This window comes from Simochromis diagramma, unplaced genomic scaffold (genome assembly GCF_900408965.1).
Source record: "Simochromis diagramma unplaced genomic scaffold, fSimDia1.1 OVJJ01000361.1, whole genome shotgun sequence".
Lineage (NCBI taxonomy): Eukaryota > Metazoa > Chordata > Actinopteri > Cichliformes > Cichlidae > Simochromis > Simochromis diagramma.
Window position 1 is genome coordinate 10621620 of NW_024386860.1, and position 18792 is coordinate 10640411.

The 18792-nt window shown below is 44.3% G+C and overlaps 1 protein-coding gene and 1 long non-coding RNA gene across 18 annotated transcripts; both read left to right on the plus strand.

Moving 5' to 3' along the window:
* The first annotated feature begins 658 nt into the window (after positions 1 to 658).
* LOC120732689 (zinc finger protein 277-like) lies at positions 659 to 9089 on the plus strand. Of its 2 annotated transcripts, none has more exons than XM_040030461.1 (11): positions 659 to 866; positions 3121 to 3324; positions 4436 to 4524; positions 4638 to 4722; positions 5240 to 5350; positions 5429 to 5561; positions 5686 to 5753; positions 6644 to 6740; positions 7856 to 7892; positions 7978 to 8139; positions 8347 to 9089. In XM_040030461.1, the coding sequence occupies exons 1-11, from the start codon at positions 859 to 861 to the stop codon at positions 8472 to 8474; spliced, it is 1122 nt and encodes a 373-aa protein (XP_039886395.1). In that variant the 5' UTR covers positions 659 to 858; the 3' UTR covers positions 8475 to 9089. The 2 variants fall into 2 exon arrangements, with proteins under 2 accessions (XP_039886395.1, XP_039886396.1); XM_040030462.1 differs by having other exon boundaries at positions 661 to 1437; positions 8347 to 9088.
* Positions 9090 to 9095: 6 nt separating this feature from the next.
* LOC120732690 lies at positions 9096 to 18029 on the plus strand. Of its 16 annotated transcripts, XR_005695631.1 has the most exons (9): positions 9097 to 10085; positions 10166 to 10309; positions 13137 to 13215; positions 15014 to 15193; positions 15292 to 15779; positions 16257 to 16387; positions 16634 to 16742; positions 17167 to 17288; positions 17431 to 18029. It is a non-coding gene; the product is annotated as an uncharacterized LOC120732690 (long non-coding RNA). The 16 variants fall into 16 exon arrangements; XR_005695639.1 differs by having other exon boundaries at positions 9096 to 10309; positions 15271 to 15779; XR_005695645.1 differs by having other exon boundaries at positions 9098 to 10309; positions 16262 to 16387.
* Positions 18030 to 18792: the final 763 nt, after the last annotated feature.

Below are 18792 nucleotides of genomic sequence, written 5' to 3' on the forward strand. Positions count from 1 at the left end.
GCTTTCTGTTCTTCCGATCCAGAAACACTAGAGCATCTATTTTTCACTTGTCAGTATGTTAATGCTTTTTGGTTTGAAATACACTGTTGGGTTTCACTCAGAATTTCCAATGTACCTGCCTTCACATCTAAGGATGTTCTTTACTTTATGGACAATCTGGATTCTGAAATCTCAGATGTTGTCAATTTTGTAATAGTGCTATGTAAGTTTTTTATTCATTTATGTAAGTGGAAGAATGCCTCTCCTATGTTTACCGTCTTCTTGAATTACTTTTGTCAATATTTTAAGTCACTTAAGCTTATTTCAAATATGAACAAAAAAACTGCTGTACTATACTGTAAAATCACAAAATACTTGCTATTCTAATTGTCCTGCCTGTGTCAAAAGGTCTATGTTCCTTACTTCTTTACCCTAGAAACTTTTATTTTCTCCCTGTAAAGTTATGATGACTTGCTTCACCATCTTTATAATGTAAATTGTTACAATTCTGGTCTGTTTCCTTGACTTGTTTTGTATATGAAAATTTGTTTCAAATAAAAAAAAATAAAAAAAAAATAAAAAAAAAAGACAGGCCGGTCTGGCTCCCCACCGGCTGAGACCGGCAACCCAGGCGATTCAGAGTCCCAGCACGACACTCGGGCAGAGAGTCACTTTAGCCCGACCACAGAAGCGTGGGTACGAGCAACAGTCCACAATAAAATAGAAGAACACCGGCGAACCAAAAAAGGTAAGCCTACTTAATAAAAACCAGATGAGACAAGACAAGACAAGACAAGACAGCAGACTCCACCAAGGAGGAGTTCACAACAGCGGCTGAGAAGGCAGTTCACTCTTCCAATTTAGGTTGGGCGATTTGCCATGGAGAGGTGAGTACAGCAGTGAAACCCCCAGGACCGGAGGCACTATACTCTCATTGGTGGGGATAACACGAACACCTCTCTCCGCAATGGCAGAATAAAACAGACTGCTGCGCTGTAGCTGTCATATAATCGGCTCGTGCTGATCAGTCCGTCGCAGTACGCCAGCATTTACTGCTGTATCGCACCAGAAGCTCGGGAGGAAAATAATCCAACGGCTTAGCTTTATACGGGCTAGCGCCACCCTGCAATCAATGCGCAGGTGGGTTCCCAATTAACCGAGTGGTGCGGCGAAAAGAGAGCGAGGGTGGTAGAGCGAGCGAGAGAGAGAGAAAAAAAAAAGGCGAGTAGCCCATCCGACTACAGTTACATGTTAGTCAACTTCATTCACATTAATTAACCTTCAGCTTTCGAAACTTAAGTTTTCATATTTCCTTGAACCACGTGAATGCACCTTTTCTAATCCGTGTTTTACCGGGGGTCCGCGAAGGCGCTTCGTTGGCGGCCTCCGATTGGTTCGATTTGTGTTATTTGCACCAGGTGACACCAGACATGGCTGCCAGCGAGCCGAGTAAGGACAGTAAGTGTGACTTTTTAAATGTGTCCGCGGCTTTAATGCTGATATCTGGTGGTCTGCGTGCGAAGCTTTGGGTGTCGGTGACTCTCCGAGTCTGTGGGAATTCACAATCAGCAGAAAAAAGACTAAAAAAAAAATCAGAAAAGCAGGCGGGAACCCGCCCGGCTAAACTAGCAGGCTAGGAAATAGCTGGGCTGCTAACTCTGATTATACAGCAATCTCTATATTCAGTCAGTATCCTCAGACTGACAACTGCGAAGTTTATTCAGGATTTAACAGCGTGTAAAGTCTGAGCTCGATTAATGAGTTATTTAATCAATTTATTTATTTTTTTAACTTTTAGATCATAGTTTTGTTCCCACGGGTGATGAAAATAATTGTATACTTTCTGCTACTTAATTCAGATAAAACTGAGGTTATTGTACTTGGCCCTGAAAATCTTAGAAATATGGTATCTAAGCAGATTCTTACCCTGGATGGCATTACCTTGGCCTCCAGTAACGCTGTGAGGAACCTTGGAGTCATTTTTGACCAGGACATGTCCTTCAACGCACATATTAAACAAATATGTAAGACTGCTTTCTTCCATTTGCGCAACATCTCTAAAGTTAGAAATATCCTGTCTCAGAGTGACGCTGAAAAACTAGTTCATGCATTTATTACTTCCAGGCTGGACGACTGTAATTCATTATTATCAGGATGTCCAAAAAACTCGCTGAAAAGCCTTCAGCTAATCCAAAATGCTGCAGCAAGAGTGCTGACAGGGACTAGAAAGAGAGAGTATATTTCTCCTGTTTTGGCTTCCCTTCATTGGCTTCCTGTTAAATCCAGAATTGAATTCAAAATCCTGCTCCTCACATACAAGGTCTTAAATAATCAGGCCCCATCTTATCTCAATGACCTTATAGTACCATATCACCCTATTAGAGCACTTCGCTCTCGCTCTGCAGGCCTACTTGTTGTTCCTAGAGTATTTAAAAGTAGAATGGGAGGCAGAGCCTTCAGTTTTCAGGCCCCTCTTCTGTGGAACCAGCTTCCAGTTTGGATTCAGGAGACAGACACTATCTCTACTTTTAAGATTAGGCTTCAAACTTTCCTTTTTGCTAAAGCATATAGTTATGGCTGGACCAGGTGACCCTGAATCCTCCCTTAGTTATGCTGCAATAGATGTAGGCTGCCGGGGGATTCCCATGATGCATTGAGTTTTTCCCTTTCCAGTCACCTTTCTCACTCACTATGTATTAACAGACCTCTCTGCATTGAATCATATCTGTTATTAACCTCTGTCTCTCTTCCACACCATGTCTTTATCCTGTCTTCCTTCTCTCACCCCAACCAATCACAGCAGATGGCCGCCCCCCTCCCTGAGCCTGGTTCTGCCGGAGGTTTCTTCCTGTTAAAAGGGAGTTTTTCCTTCCCACTGTTGCCAAAGTGCTTGCTCATAGGGGGTCATATGATTGTTGGGTTTTTCTCTGTATCTATGAAGCGCCTTGAGGCGACTTTTGTTGTGATTTGGCGCTATATAAATAAAACTGAATTGTATACGGACAGATTTTTGTAGATCAGAGGGAAATGCTTCTTCATGCCAGGCTGTACATTCTCGCTTCCGCTTGGTTTTGACTCACCTGGTCTGGGGTAGAGTGTGTGTGTTGTATATAAGGTGTAGTCTCTCTTCTGCTTTCTCAGGGAAGGACAGCATTCTGGAGCCGCTGTGTGTTTCCCTGAGCAGCCGGCTGACAACTCCAGCCCTCCCGGTGTTCAATGTCCCGGCTCCGAGCCGCTGGTCTGCCTGTTCTGCTCTGAGTCCGTCCCACCGCCGCAGAAAGACGTCCTCCTCAGACACCTGATGGAGCACAAGCTTGTCATCGCCGACGTCAAACTCATGGCAGAGTGCGAGCCACACATGCTCCGGCTCACTCGTTTAACTCTCGGGAGCACGTTTGGATGTTTTTAGCATTTGGAACTCAATCATTTCACCAAAGACTTCCTGTAATTATTTGGGGTGATGGGGGGGAAACCCTTACCTTACAAGTATACATATACAGTGGGGCAAAAAAGTATTTAGTCAGCCACCGATTGTGCAAGTTCCCCCACCTAAAATGATGACAGAGGTCAGTAACTTGCACCAGAGGTACACTTCAACTGTGAGAGACAGAATGTGAAAAAACAAAAAATCCATGAATCCACATGGTAGGATTTGTAAAGAATTTATTCGTAAATCAGGGTGGAAAATAAGTATTTGGTCATAACAAAAATACAACTCAATACTTTGTAACATAACCTTTGTTGGCAATAACAGAGGTCAAACGTTTACTATAGGTCTTTACCAGGTTTGCACACACAGTAGCTGGTATTTTGGCCCATTCCTCCATGCAGATCTTCTCGAGAGCAGTGATGTTTTGGGGCTGTCGCCGAGCAACACGGACTTTCAACTCCCGCCGCAGATTTTCTATGGGGTTGAGGTCTGGAGACTGGCTAGGCCACTCCAGGACTTTCAAATGCTTCTTACGGAGCCACTCCTTTGTTGCCCGGGCGGTGTGTTTTGGATCATTGTCATGTTGGAAGACCCAGCCTCGTTTCATCTTCAAAGTTCTCACTGATGGAAGGAGGTTTTGGCTCAAAATCTCACGATACATGGCCCCATTCATTCTGTCCTTAACACGGATCAGTCGTCCTGTCCCCTTGGCAGAAAAACAGCCCCATAGCATGATGTTTCCACCCCCATGCTTCACAGTAGGTATGGTGTTCTTGGGATGCAACTCAGTATTCTTCTTCCTCCAAACACGACGAGTTGAGTTTATACCAAAAAGTTCTACTTTGGTTTCATCTGACCACATGACATTCTCACTAAATACTTTTTTGCCCCACTGTATACAACAAGTCCAGCATGTCCACGCCTGTTAGTGTGCTGCCTTTATGAACCGTGACGAAGTGTTTCTGTGCGCCGGTAAACCTGGCTGTGAGTCGGTTGCGGTTTTTACTGATAAGTTTCCTCCATCAGGTACTTGCTGTACTGGAAGGGCAGATTCCTCGAGCAGCTGGTCACAGATTTCTGCAGCGTCATCAAAACCAACTCCACGGGCCCAGTCGGTGAGTTCACTCAAACCCACAGAGGACCTGACCTTTCAAAGTGAACCACGTACACTTCCTCCAGCTCTGATTAATGACTCATTAAAAACTCTTCTTCCTCGCTGACCTGACAGAGGAGCAGGAGGAGACTACTTCCTGCTGTGTGACCTCCTTCCAGAAGACAGAGTCCTCCGAGAGAAGCTGCAGCAGAAACGACTGGTGAGGAGACGTGAAGCTGATCTGAGACCAGTGCAGCTCCTCATCCTTCTTCCTCTTCTGCTAAGGGTCAGGTCTCAGACCTGTGCAGGTGTGCGCTGGTTCATGAATGGCATGAAGGTGTGACTGGCTTCTCACTGGTGTTTACCACAGTTCTTGTGTGGATCTGTGTCTTACCTCCAGTTAAGCTTCCATCCATCCATTTTCAGTCACTGTGTTGGTTCGCAGATGCTCGGCCTCCCTCTGCACAGCCACCACCTCCAGCTCCTTGTGGGAGGACGCCGAGAGACATAACCCGTGTCCGCTCCGGGTCTCCTCACATTTGGACATGCAGCGGCCCATGGCGAGGGAGGCTGCTTCCCTCTGTCTGCCACTATGGCACGCTGCATGGATCTTGAAGTCTTGTCCAAATGGGAACTTCTGGACGAAGCCCAAAGGACTGCAGCGCAGTGCTAACAGTGATGATGTCAGCTGATGTTTTCTTTTGTTTATTAAAAATGGCTCCACGTGCTGTTTCCAGGTGGTCTCTGCTGAACCACATGGCCAGAGAGCATTCCTTCAGCATCGGACTGCCGGACAACATCGTCTACTGCAGCGAGTTCCTCGACACGCTGCAGGACAAACTGGACAGGTACGCTAATCGTTGCTTTTTATTCACAGCGTTAAGTTTTGTTTCGCGCGGATTTTCATTTTGCTCCCCTCGCTTCAGTCTGCAGTGTCTGTACTGCGAGAAAACGTTTCGAGATAAAACCAAGCTGAAGGATCACATGAGGAAAAAAGCTCACCGCTGCATCAGCACCAAAAACCACGAGTACGACCGCTTCTACGTCATCAACTACCTGGTAAAGCCCAGCGACACACTCGCCACACGCTTCCACGTCAGGATAAACGAAGCAGTTCTGTAGAAGCAAACGCACTACCTGAATGTATTGTTCCGATTTTAAAGCGTCCCTCCTGTCCTGTCAGGAACTGGGAAAAACGTGGGAGGAGGTGCAAAGCGAAGATGACCGTGAGCTGGCGGATGATGAGGATGAGTAAGTATCCTCATGTAGCTCTGTGAGGACGGCATTAACTAAAGTGTCCTGATGCATGTCATACACACTGCTCTGTGTCGTGTTAAAGGCAAAAACCGGGCCGGGCTGCACTTGCGTGTAATACCAGTTTTTGATTTGATTTGATTTTTTTTTATTGATTAGCATTCAAATTCAAATCTCAGTGAAAACAGAACAAAAATCTACCATAAAGAAAGAAAGCATGAGACAAGGCTAATCAAAAGGTATTGGCTGAAGCATTTGCTTATTACGCCAACCCTTTTCACAAAATATCTTTTTGTATGCAGCTGCTGTACACAGGGCTTGAAGAAAAGAATAAAACAAAGCAAAAACAAAACAAACAAACAAACAAAAAAGACAAAGAAAAAAAAACTTTCCACCTTAGATAAGTAACTACATCAAAGCAAAAGAATCAAGAGGTTGTTTTGTTTTTTTTCTCCTTTTTGCTCTTTTCATTCTTGATTTATATATTTTTCTAATACTCTATTTTTAAACATGTTTTTAAACAAGGAAAATGAACTACACCTTTTTAAATCACTGTCAGATGGTGCAGTTACTGGGTGTAACGTTTATTTTAAACCAACACGACATCACCAGTCTGAGCACGCTTGATCTCCAGCGCTAACCAGGTGCTGAACCAGGTGCTGTGAGCTCGGGGTAGCTGTGGATCAGGAGGTGCAGCGAAATGTTGGAGGTTTGATCCCCGGCTCGATCCCAGATACTGAACCTTGGGTTGTCCCTCCTGAGAATATTCTCATTTACTGCGTCAGCCTGGATACAAAAGTTTAAATCAAGTCCACTTCCTACTCCTCCTCTGATCCTGTGTGAATGCTTTCAGTCTTCAGCTCGTTTCATCTCCGTATCGTCCGCAGTGATTGGTCGGACTGGCAGGCTCATCCGGTCTCTGCAGTGTGTCTGTTCTGTGATCACCAATCGGAGACGTTGGAGCAGATCTACGCGCATATGAAGGTACGGGAACGTAGAAGTTTCAGAGAAGGAAAATATCGTTTTCTGCTTTTCATCCCTGAAACGATTCTGCAAAGCATTCTGGGAGAACGGAGACAGTGCACACTAACAGGAAACTATCTGCTTCCTGAGGTCTCTGCAAACACATGAATCCATCGTAAGCACAAAACATGGATTTTACTAAAAAAGTGCCCTCACACACAGATGGACCGAAGCTGAAGAGCCTTTTATTTTGAAAAGTTTCCAAATAAATACGTGATTGTCAAAACTGTAACAAGCAAATAAAAATGTTTCCTCGTTGTTGGGTCTGTGTTTCCACAGGCCCCGCTAGTTTAGAGACTTATTCATCATGAAGAAAACAAGACATAACAGAACATCTTCAACTGGTTTTTCACTCACTAACGAGGGAAGTTTTTGGTCAAGAACCAGCTCTTGGAGGTCACGCTCCTAACCTGTCTCAGGCTCGAAATCCTTCAAAGAGCAGCTGTCCCCGTAGCTGTTTATTGACATCACATTACAATACACAATACAACACAAGCACCTCCCACCGTAAAACCCCCCAATTGTTCTAAGACAAGGGTGTGTGTGTGTGTGTGTGTGTGTGTGTGTGTGTGTGTGTGTGTGTGTGTGTGTGTGTGTGTGTGTGTGTGTGTGAGACCTCCTGCTGACCAAAAGGATCATAAAAGCAGGAAGCTTACAACAGAAGAAACAGATCTGTCAGGATGCATCTGCAATAAAAGCTCCCCCAGCACAGAGTGGCTGGAGAGGTGGTCAGAGACAAAGGAACGTCTTGATCCTATAGGTTGAACTCAGACCTTACAAATTTAAGAAACACAATGACACCATTCAACAATTAGACTTAACACTCGTGAACAATAAATCAAATCTAGGATTGGACGTCGACTGCAGTCAGATTTTGTCGTTGATTAAACGTTCTGGTTTGAAGTTAGAACCAGTTTCCCAAACGTGACTCTAAGTTTCTGCTCACGAGTGACGAGTTTACCTGAGAGGCAGAAAAGTTTCTCTCTGCTTTCTGGTTTTGTTATTTATGAAGTCTGTAACGAGCGTCGCGGCGTTGCGTCACCCTGACGTCTTTCTGTTTCGTGATTGTTTTGCAGGAGGCTCACGGCTTCGACCTCCTTAAGACCGAGCTCGGTGAGTGAAATCTCCGTGGTCATTCGAGCGTAGTTTCCTTCTATTTCTTCCTTCTGAGTGTTTCTAATGTTCTGTCCTCCCTCAGACCTCAAGTTCTACCAGCAGGTCAAACTGGTGAACTTCATCCGGCGGCAGATCCATCAGAGCCGCTGCTACGGCTGCACGCGGATGTTCGACTGCCGGGCGGACGCCCTGCGTCACATCGCGGCTGAAGGTCACGTGATGAAACCGCCTGAGACCAGCCGCAGTAGGTTTAACGAAGCTCCTGTGATCCGCAGAATTGACCAATGAGAGCGCGGGCTTTAAGGCTGGCGTACAGCTGCTGATGAACGTGGTCAACGCCACAGATGTTTACACTTCATTTGGAGTATTTTTATCAGCTGATGAAAATGGCGTCCTTTTTTAAGTTGGGACTAATTTGAGCCTGAGCACTAAACTTCGTCTCACTCCGCAGGTATTACTTCCCCACGTACAAGAACGACGCTCTCCTGTGCACGCTCTCTGACAGCGAGGAAGGCGACGGTGGCGAGGAGCATCGCGGCGAGGAGATCCCAGTCATCGCGGAGGACATCTCTAACCTGAGAGTCCTCAAGCAGCTGCTGAAGGAGCGAGGAGGCAGCAGCTAGGACCACAGACGGACACGTGTCATACGTTTGACTCAAAGTCGTCTCTGACGTCGGCTGAGCTCAGCTCATGGTGACCACATCCCACATGGCTGGAACGCAGCGGCACGGGTTTGAGTCCGGCCCTTTCCCTCTCAACTATTTCCTGTACGTCTCTACTTAGTAGAGATAAGAAAGTTTAAAAGAAGAGTCCTCTCCACAGCAGGACACGCGGACGCCATGATGTCCGCTGAAACGTAATTGCTCTGCCTCGTGCAATGAAGCGGAAACATGCGTTTTCTTGAATGTGAATTTTAGTACTCGAGTAAAAATGATTTTCTTTTGTAACTTGTAACTGAGCTGGATTCAGTGCTGTGGTGGACGAGCAGCTCATCGTCAAGAGAAGACGAGAGACTCTTTATTGTCATTGCAGAGTCGCACTAGGAACAACAGCACTACACAATTGGAAACTGTCCCACGTCGGCACTAGGCACAATCAATCAATCTTTATTTATAAAGCACTTTTCATACACAAATGTAGCACAAAGTGCTTTACCTGGTTAAAAGCAGCCCACCCCACCCCGCCCTCCAACTCACTGCCAACACAAACAACACGACACAGGAACTTGATAAATGAAAAGAATGAGTGTATGTTTTACTGCACATTGTTATTGTTGTTATTATTATTGTTGTTGTTGTCCCCTCAAAAAGTCCAGGGACTTCTCGTGCCTGAAACATCTGTCCTACTTGGCGTTTCTTTTGTTTTTCTGCGTCGTGTTGCCGAACAACACCTGCCGTATGGTGGAGCCGAACTGCAGCGTGCTCAGTTTCCACCGCGTCCTTCGCGTCCGGGCTCACGTTCACGAACATGCAGCACTGAGGAGAGAAACGAGAGGTCGCTGCAGGAACTCACTGCTGTCACTTCCTGTTTTATCTTCATTTCTGACTCTGGCAGGCCCAGGCTGTGTCCCAATCCAGCGACCGCACGCGTACGGTGCGTACTATAAGTACGAGAAGTGCGGAAGTGAGAGGCTTGTGAAATGAGAACACGGCAGCAGAGGACGATTTGATTTTGTCTTGGGAATAAATCACTACTGGAAATCACAGGACTCAGATCAACACACGTCTGCTCTCCAGAACCAGGACGACGTGCTGAGATCACGGTGGGCGACAAATGTTCATCAGCAGAACGATGAGACAGAAACACAGAAGAGCCGTTTGGAAAGGCAGGAGGTACAGTGCTAACAGGCTGCAAGAAATATAAATACAGACTCACGTCTGTCTCTATCAGTACTTATCATTCAAAAGATATGACACACGTGTGCAAAGAAGTGTCCAGGTTCATCCTGACCATCAACCTTTCTGACTGAAGGGCATTTCTGCCAGCAGGACTTCAGATATAAGCAGTGACAATAACACTATCAGTCATGGTCTGGCATTCCCAGAGCACAAAGCTCAGCAGGACATAAACAGTGTGGAGTCATCAACAGAAGGCAGAAGAGCTTTGAATGTCCTTCAAGAAGTCTGGAGAAGTCCTCACAGAGACGCCAGAGAGCTGCTCAGAGAGTTCAGAGTGAGCTGAAGGATGAAGGTCAAACCATAACATTCCTCCAAAAGTGCCTTCATGGACCTGCAGCCGAAAATAGAAACCGATGCAAAGTGTTTATGCAGGTGAGAGAAGTTCACCTGAGGGCTCTTATTCAGCGTGCATGCCGAGCGCTGAGAGACGGAGGTTGTGCTGCAGGCAGACGTTTGGACGCCGACTTCTCTTCTAGACGTCGTCAAATATTTGTCTACGAGATGACGACGACACAGGTACCGTCCTCCCGAGTGCACAAAAACACACAAGTGAACACAGCAGCACACAAATCCACACGTCTGTGGACACGTCAGGACAATCGATAATCTTCTAACACAAAAACAAACGGTGTTCACTGAAGTAAGCACACAGAGCAGTAGCAGATTTTTTTTTAATGTGTTTTATTTATTTTCATTTGCTGCTAACTGCCTTGTTTTCATTTGTAGTTTTTGTAGTAGGAAGAACTACAAAAACTACAAATAAAAAAAAAGTGCAGTTAACAAATGTAGTGCGCTCCACTATGTGAACCCCTCATCTGAATTTTTAGGTTTTTCAGTTCAAGCCAATGAAATGAAATCCAAAAATTCAACCCCAACAATCAAATGATCCCCTATGAGCAAGCACTCTGGCAACGGTGGAGAGGAAAAACTCCCTTTTAACAGGAAGAAACCTCTGGCAGAACCAGGCTCAGGGAGGGGCGGTCTTCTGCCATGACTGGTTGGGAGGTGAGGGGCAAAATAAAATCAAACATAAAGGAGAGCACAGGTCGGTGGACTGTGGCTCGAGTTCAAAAGATGCTCGAATCCCGCCTGAGGTGGTATGGACATGTGATTCGAAGCGATGGGAACTCAGCAAAAACGACTATTAAGGATCGACCCAGACGGACGCCGGCCTCGAGGCAGACCGAAAAAACGGTGGATGGACAAAATCAAGGAAGACATCAACGCGTCACCTGAGGACGCCTTGGACAGAACCAAACGGAGAAACCTTTGATGAAGAACGGACCCTGCACCAGCGGGAACAACGCCAGGATGAAGGTGGACTGTGGATGGAAAAGATCATTACTGTTTTTAAAGGGTAACTGGTCCACATCCACAATTACAGCTCTAGCTGTAATTGTGGATGTGGACCACAATTGTCGATGGGACGTGTGCATGCAAGGACACGCAAGCCATCCTGTGGGACATTCTCTTCAGCCGAAAATCTTAGAGGCGACCCAGAAAGCTGCAGGAAGAGCAATGGCACATCCGGCAACAGTTAAACCTACTTTAAGTAGGTTTAGACCCCACGAACCAGGCGATTCTCTTTCTGTTGTCTCTTGTTCATGTACCGCTGGGCGCTGAAGATTTTCCACAGTTTGTCTGAGTTCTGCCATCTCTTGCCTCAATTGTGCGTCTGCTTGCCCGAGTTGTGCGTTTTCTTGACTGAGTTGTGCGTTTGTTTGTCTGAGTTGTGTGTTTTCTTGATTGCGTTGTATGTAGTTTTGATTGAGTTGTGTGTTTTCTTCACTGAGTCGCATGTTTTCTTCAATTAGTGATGTGATATGTTGACTGACTACTATGAACATTTCATTGAGTTGTGCGTTTTCTTCCCCGAGTTGTGCGTTTTCATGCCTGAGTTCATCTGTCGTACGCTGCAGTGGGTCTGACTGATCTCCGTTTCCCTGTGACATTTCTTTAAAGGTTTAAAAGTCAAAAGTGTCAAAAAAGTTAAATCTCTGAGTGATTTCAATGCAAAGGTCAGCTTTGTCTAAAGCAACTGGCTCTTTCTGATGTAAACTGTTAAACGAGCTCTATTTAAGGACTTGGTGGGTGTGGCAGAGAACGTGATGTCGCCGTGACATAACAATGATCCTTTGATCTTCTCAAAGGATCATTGTGATGTCGCCGTGACGTCACAATGATCGTTCGAGAAGATCAAAGGAGCGCTGTGGATCATTCTGCGCATGCTCAGATCATAAAGGTGCTTTTAGCAACAGCTGGTGGTGATTCATCGTTATCAACCCTTAGACTCGTGAATTGGCTCTCTAGCTTTTCGATTGCTACTGTTGTCTATCACATATGTATTATTTGGAACCCAGCTTACCTGTAAAAACAGACACACAGCAGGTAACAGGAACTACTCGGTGCGCCAGCTCGGCACCACTAGGCTGTGTCCCAATTCAGGGTCTGCACGCTTGAAGTACGCTTGAAGTACGCGTACTACGTACGGTGCGTACTATAAGTACGAGAAGTGCGGAAGTGAGAGGCGTGTGAAATGGGACGGTCTAGCCTCTGTCGTGCTGTTCCGGTTGCCTAGCAACCATGATACTAACCGCGAGAAACGTGTCATACGGCTTTGTGTGACAGAAATGAAGGAGAAAAATGTTTTGTTGGTCATTCATTTTTGTCATGACATCACTGTGATTAGTTGAGTATCTGAGGCTGAGACCACGGGACTGTAAACATGATTGTTGGGCTTCCTTTCTGTGCTGAACACTCATTTAAGATTAGTTAGTAAATAACAATTAGCTGATGTTGTTTATGAGACTAAAGTCATCTCACTGTGGCAATGTAAATATAATATGGCCAATATTATATGTATCGTCAGATTATTATGATATATAAATATATATTACCAACACGTTCTCACTCCCAACTCGTCAAACGTGTGACGCATGCTCAGGCTCCCTCTGCTGCACTTATGGACGCGCAGGGTACCCCTCTCGCGTTGGGAATTGACGTGAAGGGTCCTCCGATTGAAGAGATTGCCGCGGAAGTGCCTGCTGTCGGTATATTTAGACATTTTCCAAATCACATTGTAGTGACTTATACAGAACACAATAAATTATATAATGTAAACAACTACCTGAAAAACAGGTAGAACGATGCTTTTGTATCGTTTATTGCATTTACGGAGGTAGTGATGTATGCTGGGTAATGGCACAGCTAGCTACTGGGTGACTTTATTCACCCGCTTCAGCTGTTATCAGTCCATACAATGGGCGTTATTAGCACAAATCAGTCCCATAGATATGGGCCATCTCCTGCTAGATTGTTCAGAAGGCTGTTCTCATCCATCCAGATGGAGGATCACTAACAGGAGCGTGGAAGACTCCAGAATCCACCCTGGCTGGAATCCGGTGGATATGCAGTGTGTACAGGTAAGACCATTTACACGGACAGCATTTATCGAATGACTATTAAAAGTCAGCGAGTGTCAGTAATGTTAATGTGGTTATCTTAGTAATACACCGAGTGCTAATATAACAGCTTTAAGATGCATTTGTAGATATTATTACGTGTTTTACCGTCTTTATGGTGCTAGCTTAAAGTTACGGTGTAAACGTTAGCTTAGTAAAGCTGTTACTGGTTAAACGATGTTAGCACAGAAATATTAGCTTCTGTCATGACTGATGAAGTTACTAGTTAATAAAGTTTCCAGTAAAGTGATTAATCGCAGCCACAGATTGACAGCAAATATCTCGATTAGCTTCAGTGCATCTATAATAAATATGTGCAAGTTTCAGTGCTTCGTTTAAACTGTATGATACTTATACTGACCCAGGGTCAGTGTAAAATACAATCCTAGCTGTGTGAACAAAGCCTGACTCCTTTAATCCTGCATGACAAACCTCAGGATGCAGGTTATTATTACTCTTTCCTGCTGGCACACCTGTCACACCTGAGAGTCAGCTAGAAACGTACAGTGACGTGGACATCATGCAAAGACTGCCAGACTCTGTAATACTGCAAATGATCAGTGACTCAGGTTAACACTAAACTTTAAACGGCACCTCTGTGTGCTGAACATTTAGGATTGAGTCAGGCTGCATCAGCTGAAGCTGTTATTTGTATATATCAGTATTTTTTATTCAGGTGTGGGGAAAATACGTAAGACTGCAGTGAAGCGATGCACCAGATTAATCCCTGGCCAAAGGTATCGTACTTAAATCAGACTACTGATCCAGCCACATCAGCCTTTTGTGAGGTCTGTTTAAAGTAGACTAAAAATGAACTGCAGGTTCCTGAGAGGTGGACTGTGAGCACAGAAACACATGTTCATACATACAGCTGCAGCAAACTTACATTAATTTTAAATAGATTTGTTACTCTGATGTCTGTCTCTGTGTTAGTCCTCTGACAGACTGGTGACCTGTCCAGATGTGTTCTACCTATGACTACTGGGACAGGCTCTAGCCTCTGCAATAGAAATTTTCTCTTAGTCTCATTTAAAGTATTTAAGTGCTTATGCATATGCTTAGTTGTGACACTGTTACTGTTCAGTGAAAGTTTCTAAAACTAGATGAACTTACTTCAGCGTCAGCAGTTTGAGAAAACAACTCCCTTTACAGGTGCTGATAAGGCCAAGGGCACAAAACAGCTTAACCATTGATCCGTTGAAGTGTGGTAGGATCAGTTTGTAACTTCCTCCCTCTTCCTTGGAATGCATAAAGGAGGAGGAGCACCACTTCTGTGGCAGCGCTGACATGACTGAACTGTGATGTTTGATGTGTGTTGGCGCAGTAATAAATAGCTTGATCACAGCTCTTTCTGTGTTGCAGACTTTATTTTAAAAATTCCACGACACCTCCCACCCTCCCACTGTGAACCTGAATTGAATATTCAGAAGACATTTGTTTAAATAGTTCTAGAAATCTGAGCTGTTGGTGTGTCCTTGGATTGTGTGGTAATAATATTAGAGCCTGCAATCTTTTTTACTGAATCTCTACTATGAGTCATGTTACCTGAGATTAATTCTATGTTTACCTGTCAGCCTGGACGAATGTGCTGTGTGAAGGAAATTAAATTAAATCAGATCTGCACTGCGTACATTTGAGGAACCTGTTCATATTTAATTGAAATATGAACCAGTGATTTTTTGATTGCTGATTCCAAGAGAGTCTTTGTGGAAATCCTGTTTGGTTTTTTGTTATTTTAATTCTCTTTTCTGTTTTCCAGAACAGTTCTCCACAGTCGCTGTCCACATGGGTCAGTGGGACCAAGAAGCACTCTGCTAATGTGGGACTCTGACCAGCAACATCCAGCAGGACCCAGACAGCGTTTTCTATCTCCCAGCTGGAGTTTTTGTTTGTCTGTGACTGGAGAGGCAGATTTTTGTTGAGCTTCACACTTGCAGAGGTAAGTCAGTTTGCAGAGATCCCTACCACCCTGGCTTTTATGTCCTAGATTTCTTATCTGAAACAGTAATATTTCAGTGACTGCTGCTTGTACCACAGGTTAACACAGGCTACTGATCCCTGATGGGAGAATCATCAATTTTGGCAACAAAGAAGCCTGGTGGATGTTTGTTTACAGTCTGATGATGGGACATCATGCTCTGCATCTTCAAAGTTTGCCTCCTCATTATTATTCATACCCAGTAATGTGAAGTATGCTTATATCTACTATAACCAACCTGGTGCTCTTCATTTATGGAGGCTGTTGAGTCTGAATGTTGGATGTTGTGTATCTCGTGTTCTCTGGGCTTTGTTGTCCTCAGTCTTTTTGCAGGATCAGAAAACAAAACCAGGAGGCGCGTAAATGTTTCTTCTCCATGATGTTTCTTCAAATGTTTCTTCTGGATGATGATAAGACTGTGACACGGGATGCCACCTTTGGTCTTGTGATGAAGCAAAGCTCAGGAAGAAGTGGGATTAAATGGTACCCACATGTGTGCTGCTGAGAAGGATGTACAGGGGCACCTGCAGCCAAATCCAAGCCTCAGGTTAGTTGTAGTTGCAGAACACTACAGGACTGAAACAGCTGAGGCATCAAATGTTTGAATAAACGGATGAAAAAGAGAAGTTTCTTCCCTATAATTATCACTTCTTAAAATCTGTAGCAACTTCAAGTCTGTCAGCGTGCTGAGCATGCTCAGAATGTGACAATATATTTTTGTTCAATATTTAATTTCTTTCAGTTGCAACTGATAAATGAAAAAATATATATATCCTTATAATTTAGCAAACTAATTTATCAAAAAAATACATATATCTGTATTAGTTTTAATAAATTAATTTGACACCTGTATTGAAAATACCATATTGTATTCATACAGAATCAGTTTGGTATCATTGTTTGTCTGCTCACTGATTGCTGAAACTAAGAGCTACTTTGATCTGTTTAGATCTAAAGTATCCAAAGTTGAGCTCTGATGTTTCTTCACCCCTGTGTGTGATATGTGATTCCTACATGCTGGCAGAGCAGAGCAGCAGTTTGTGCTCACAGATGGTGACGGTGTGGAGAGACGGTGGTGTTTCCTCAGAAGAACCAGCAGAGTCACTTGCTGACTGATGTTCGTCTGCACTGCACAGAGGAAATCAACTGACCGAGGTTTGTCCAGTGACGTGTTATGAATGTATATTTGTTTTATGCTTACAGATATGTTTTTCTTGACAGAGGCTCTGCAGAGGTTAGACAAAGAAAACATGTGCTTTACATTTTACTGTGATTTATTGAGATATTTGTTGCCTGATGTTCAGCAGGAATGGAGAAATAGAATCAAAGGGAGATGTTTTTCCTGTTTTTGTAATGATGTAAGTAAATCTTCAATATTATTTATTTGCTTGGTTATATTAGGAGTGTTTCTGAGTGAGGGGGAGAGGAGTCATCATCCAGGTAAAGTGACGTGGATCAGTGGATACACTTGTCTCCCCTTTAAAGGAGACGATCCAAGTCATCCTTAAATGTTAGTGCATAGGTGTCAAACTCTGGCCCGCGGGCCAAATTTGGCCCGCAGCCTAATTACATTTGGCCCGCGAAGCCATACCAAATTACTATTAGAGCTGGCCTACTGGTATTATACAGCTAATATATATATTGTTTAGTATTAAGCTTTGCTTGTTCCATATTCAGTTTTCCAGCAAAACTTATTTGAGTCCATAAGAAAAGATTCATTCTTATATCTGGAGGAAGATTTTTTTTTTCAATAAATATTAATGTTAGCCCGCGACTTTGTTCCAGTTTTGAATTTTGGCCCACTGTGTATTTGAGTTTGACACCCCTGTGTTAGTGCTTTCAAATACACAAACATTTTAAAAGGACAAAAATGAACATCCAACTTTGACTGTAATACAAAATAAATCTTTGCATGTGTGTTTTCAAACTCTCAGATGGGCAGTATATCAGTCTTGGACTGTCTAACCTGCCGGAGCAGCACTGAATGACCACCGCACACGAGCATGTTCCTGCAACATTCAGCATCTGATCCTTCATCTGTGTGCTTCTGCTTTTGGTAAGTAGAGTTACCCAACTCCAGTAACTCTAAACACATGCCATCCATTTCTAACGGCCTGGTTACTTCCTGTCAGTTACTTTAGAAACCATGTGGTCACCTGACCTAACACTGTTTCTTCTTCTTCCCCTTAATGTTGAAGTGTCAAATGTCAAACAGCTGGAGAGGAAACTACACCAGTGTACTGGGATGTTTCACCAACACGTGCCAGATGCTGTTCCTTCATGGTGACATCACCAGAGACAGCCCCGCCCACCTCAGGACCTCGCCATTGATCATGATGATTATAATGATGACAGCGAGCGGAACTAAGACTGTAAAAATCCACGACCAGAATGTTTCTTTCTAATTATTAATGAATACTGAGAGCCTCTTTCTGTGTTTTGTCTGTTTTGGGGTTGTTTTTTTTACCTCATTTGTTACTAACAAAGTTCACAAACTCACACAGTTTACATTCTGTATGTTTCCATCTTTACCAGCCACACTCTAACTGCATTTAAGAAAATAATCCTTAGAAATCGTCGTTTTTCTCTTTTGTAATTGATGATAATTCAGTGAATATACTGCGCTGCTTCCTTCTATTGCGTCACACATTGCTTTAAGTTTTTCCAGTTATTTTTTTACGGCTGTTTGAATTCTCTGTATGTTTGACCCTGTAGACTGTTTGATGGACTGCTTGTCTTCCTGTTTGTAACCGCCGCCTGTTTTTTAATAAAGATTTGGATTTCTGACTTCAACACAGCCTCTGCGTGTCCTCCCTTTGTGTCCTCTTCCTCTGTGAACGTGTTGCATGTGTCACAGATTCATTTTATTAACAGCTCTCCCACCGTGAGTTGCATCAGCATTCATTCACAGCACATTTCAGAAGGATTCAGATTAATACAGTGATCTTACAGTCAGAATGATCCTGACAGAGTGCCACTGTGAATGATCTTTCATCAGGTCAATTTTAAAGTTCAGTAGCAGCCATCTTTTTTTCCAAGATGGCTGCTAGGGTGCAGACACACAGCTTGGCAGGTCCTGTGCTTTTGCCAAAAAACCCACCTAAAAAAACATCTAAAAACCCCTGGATCTTGACATCAACTTGTCTTTTTGTTTTTATACATTTTTATATTCTGTGGAGTTCGACATGTCCAAGAAAGCTGCCTGGGTTTCTGCCTCAGCTGCCTGGGCCTCCATTTCAGCTGCCTGGGCTTCCACCTCAGCTGCCTGGGCCTCCACCTCGGCTACCTGGGTTTCAATCTTGGCTGCCTGGGCCTTCATTTCAGCTAGCTGGGCTTCCATTTCAACTGCTCAGTCCTCCACCTCGGCTGCCTGGGTTTCAATCTTGGCTGCCTGGGCCTACACCTCAGCTGCCTGGGCTTCCACCTCAGCTGCTCGGACCTCCACCTCGGCTGCTTGGGCCTACACCTCAGCTGCCTGGGCTTCCACCTCAGCTGCTCGGACCTCCACCTCGGCTGCCTGGGCCTCCACCTCGGCTGCCTGGGCCACCAACGCGGCTGCC

Bases quoted from the DNA above. Each gene is read 5' to 3' on its own strand.
- LOC120732689 (XM_040030461.1), top strand. The intron at 4,525-4,637 runs GTGAGTTCACTC...CTGACCTGACAG, and splicing joins CAACTCCACGGGCCCAGTCG to AGGAGCAGGAGGAGACTACT. The intron at 5,562-5,685 runs GTAAAGCCCAGC...CTGTCCTGTCAG, and splicing joins TCTACGTCATCAACTACCTG to GAACTGGGAAAAACGTGGGA.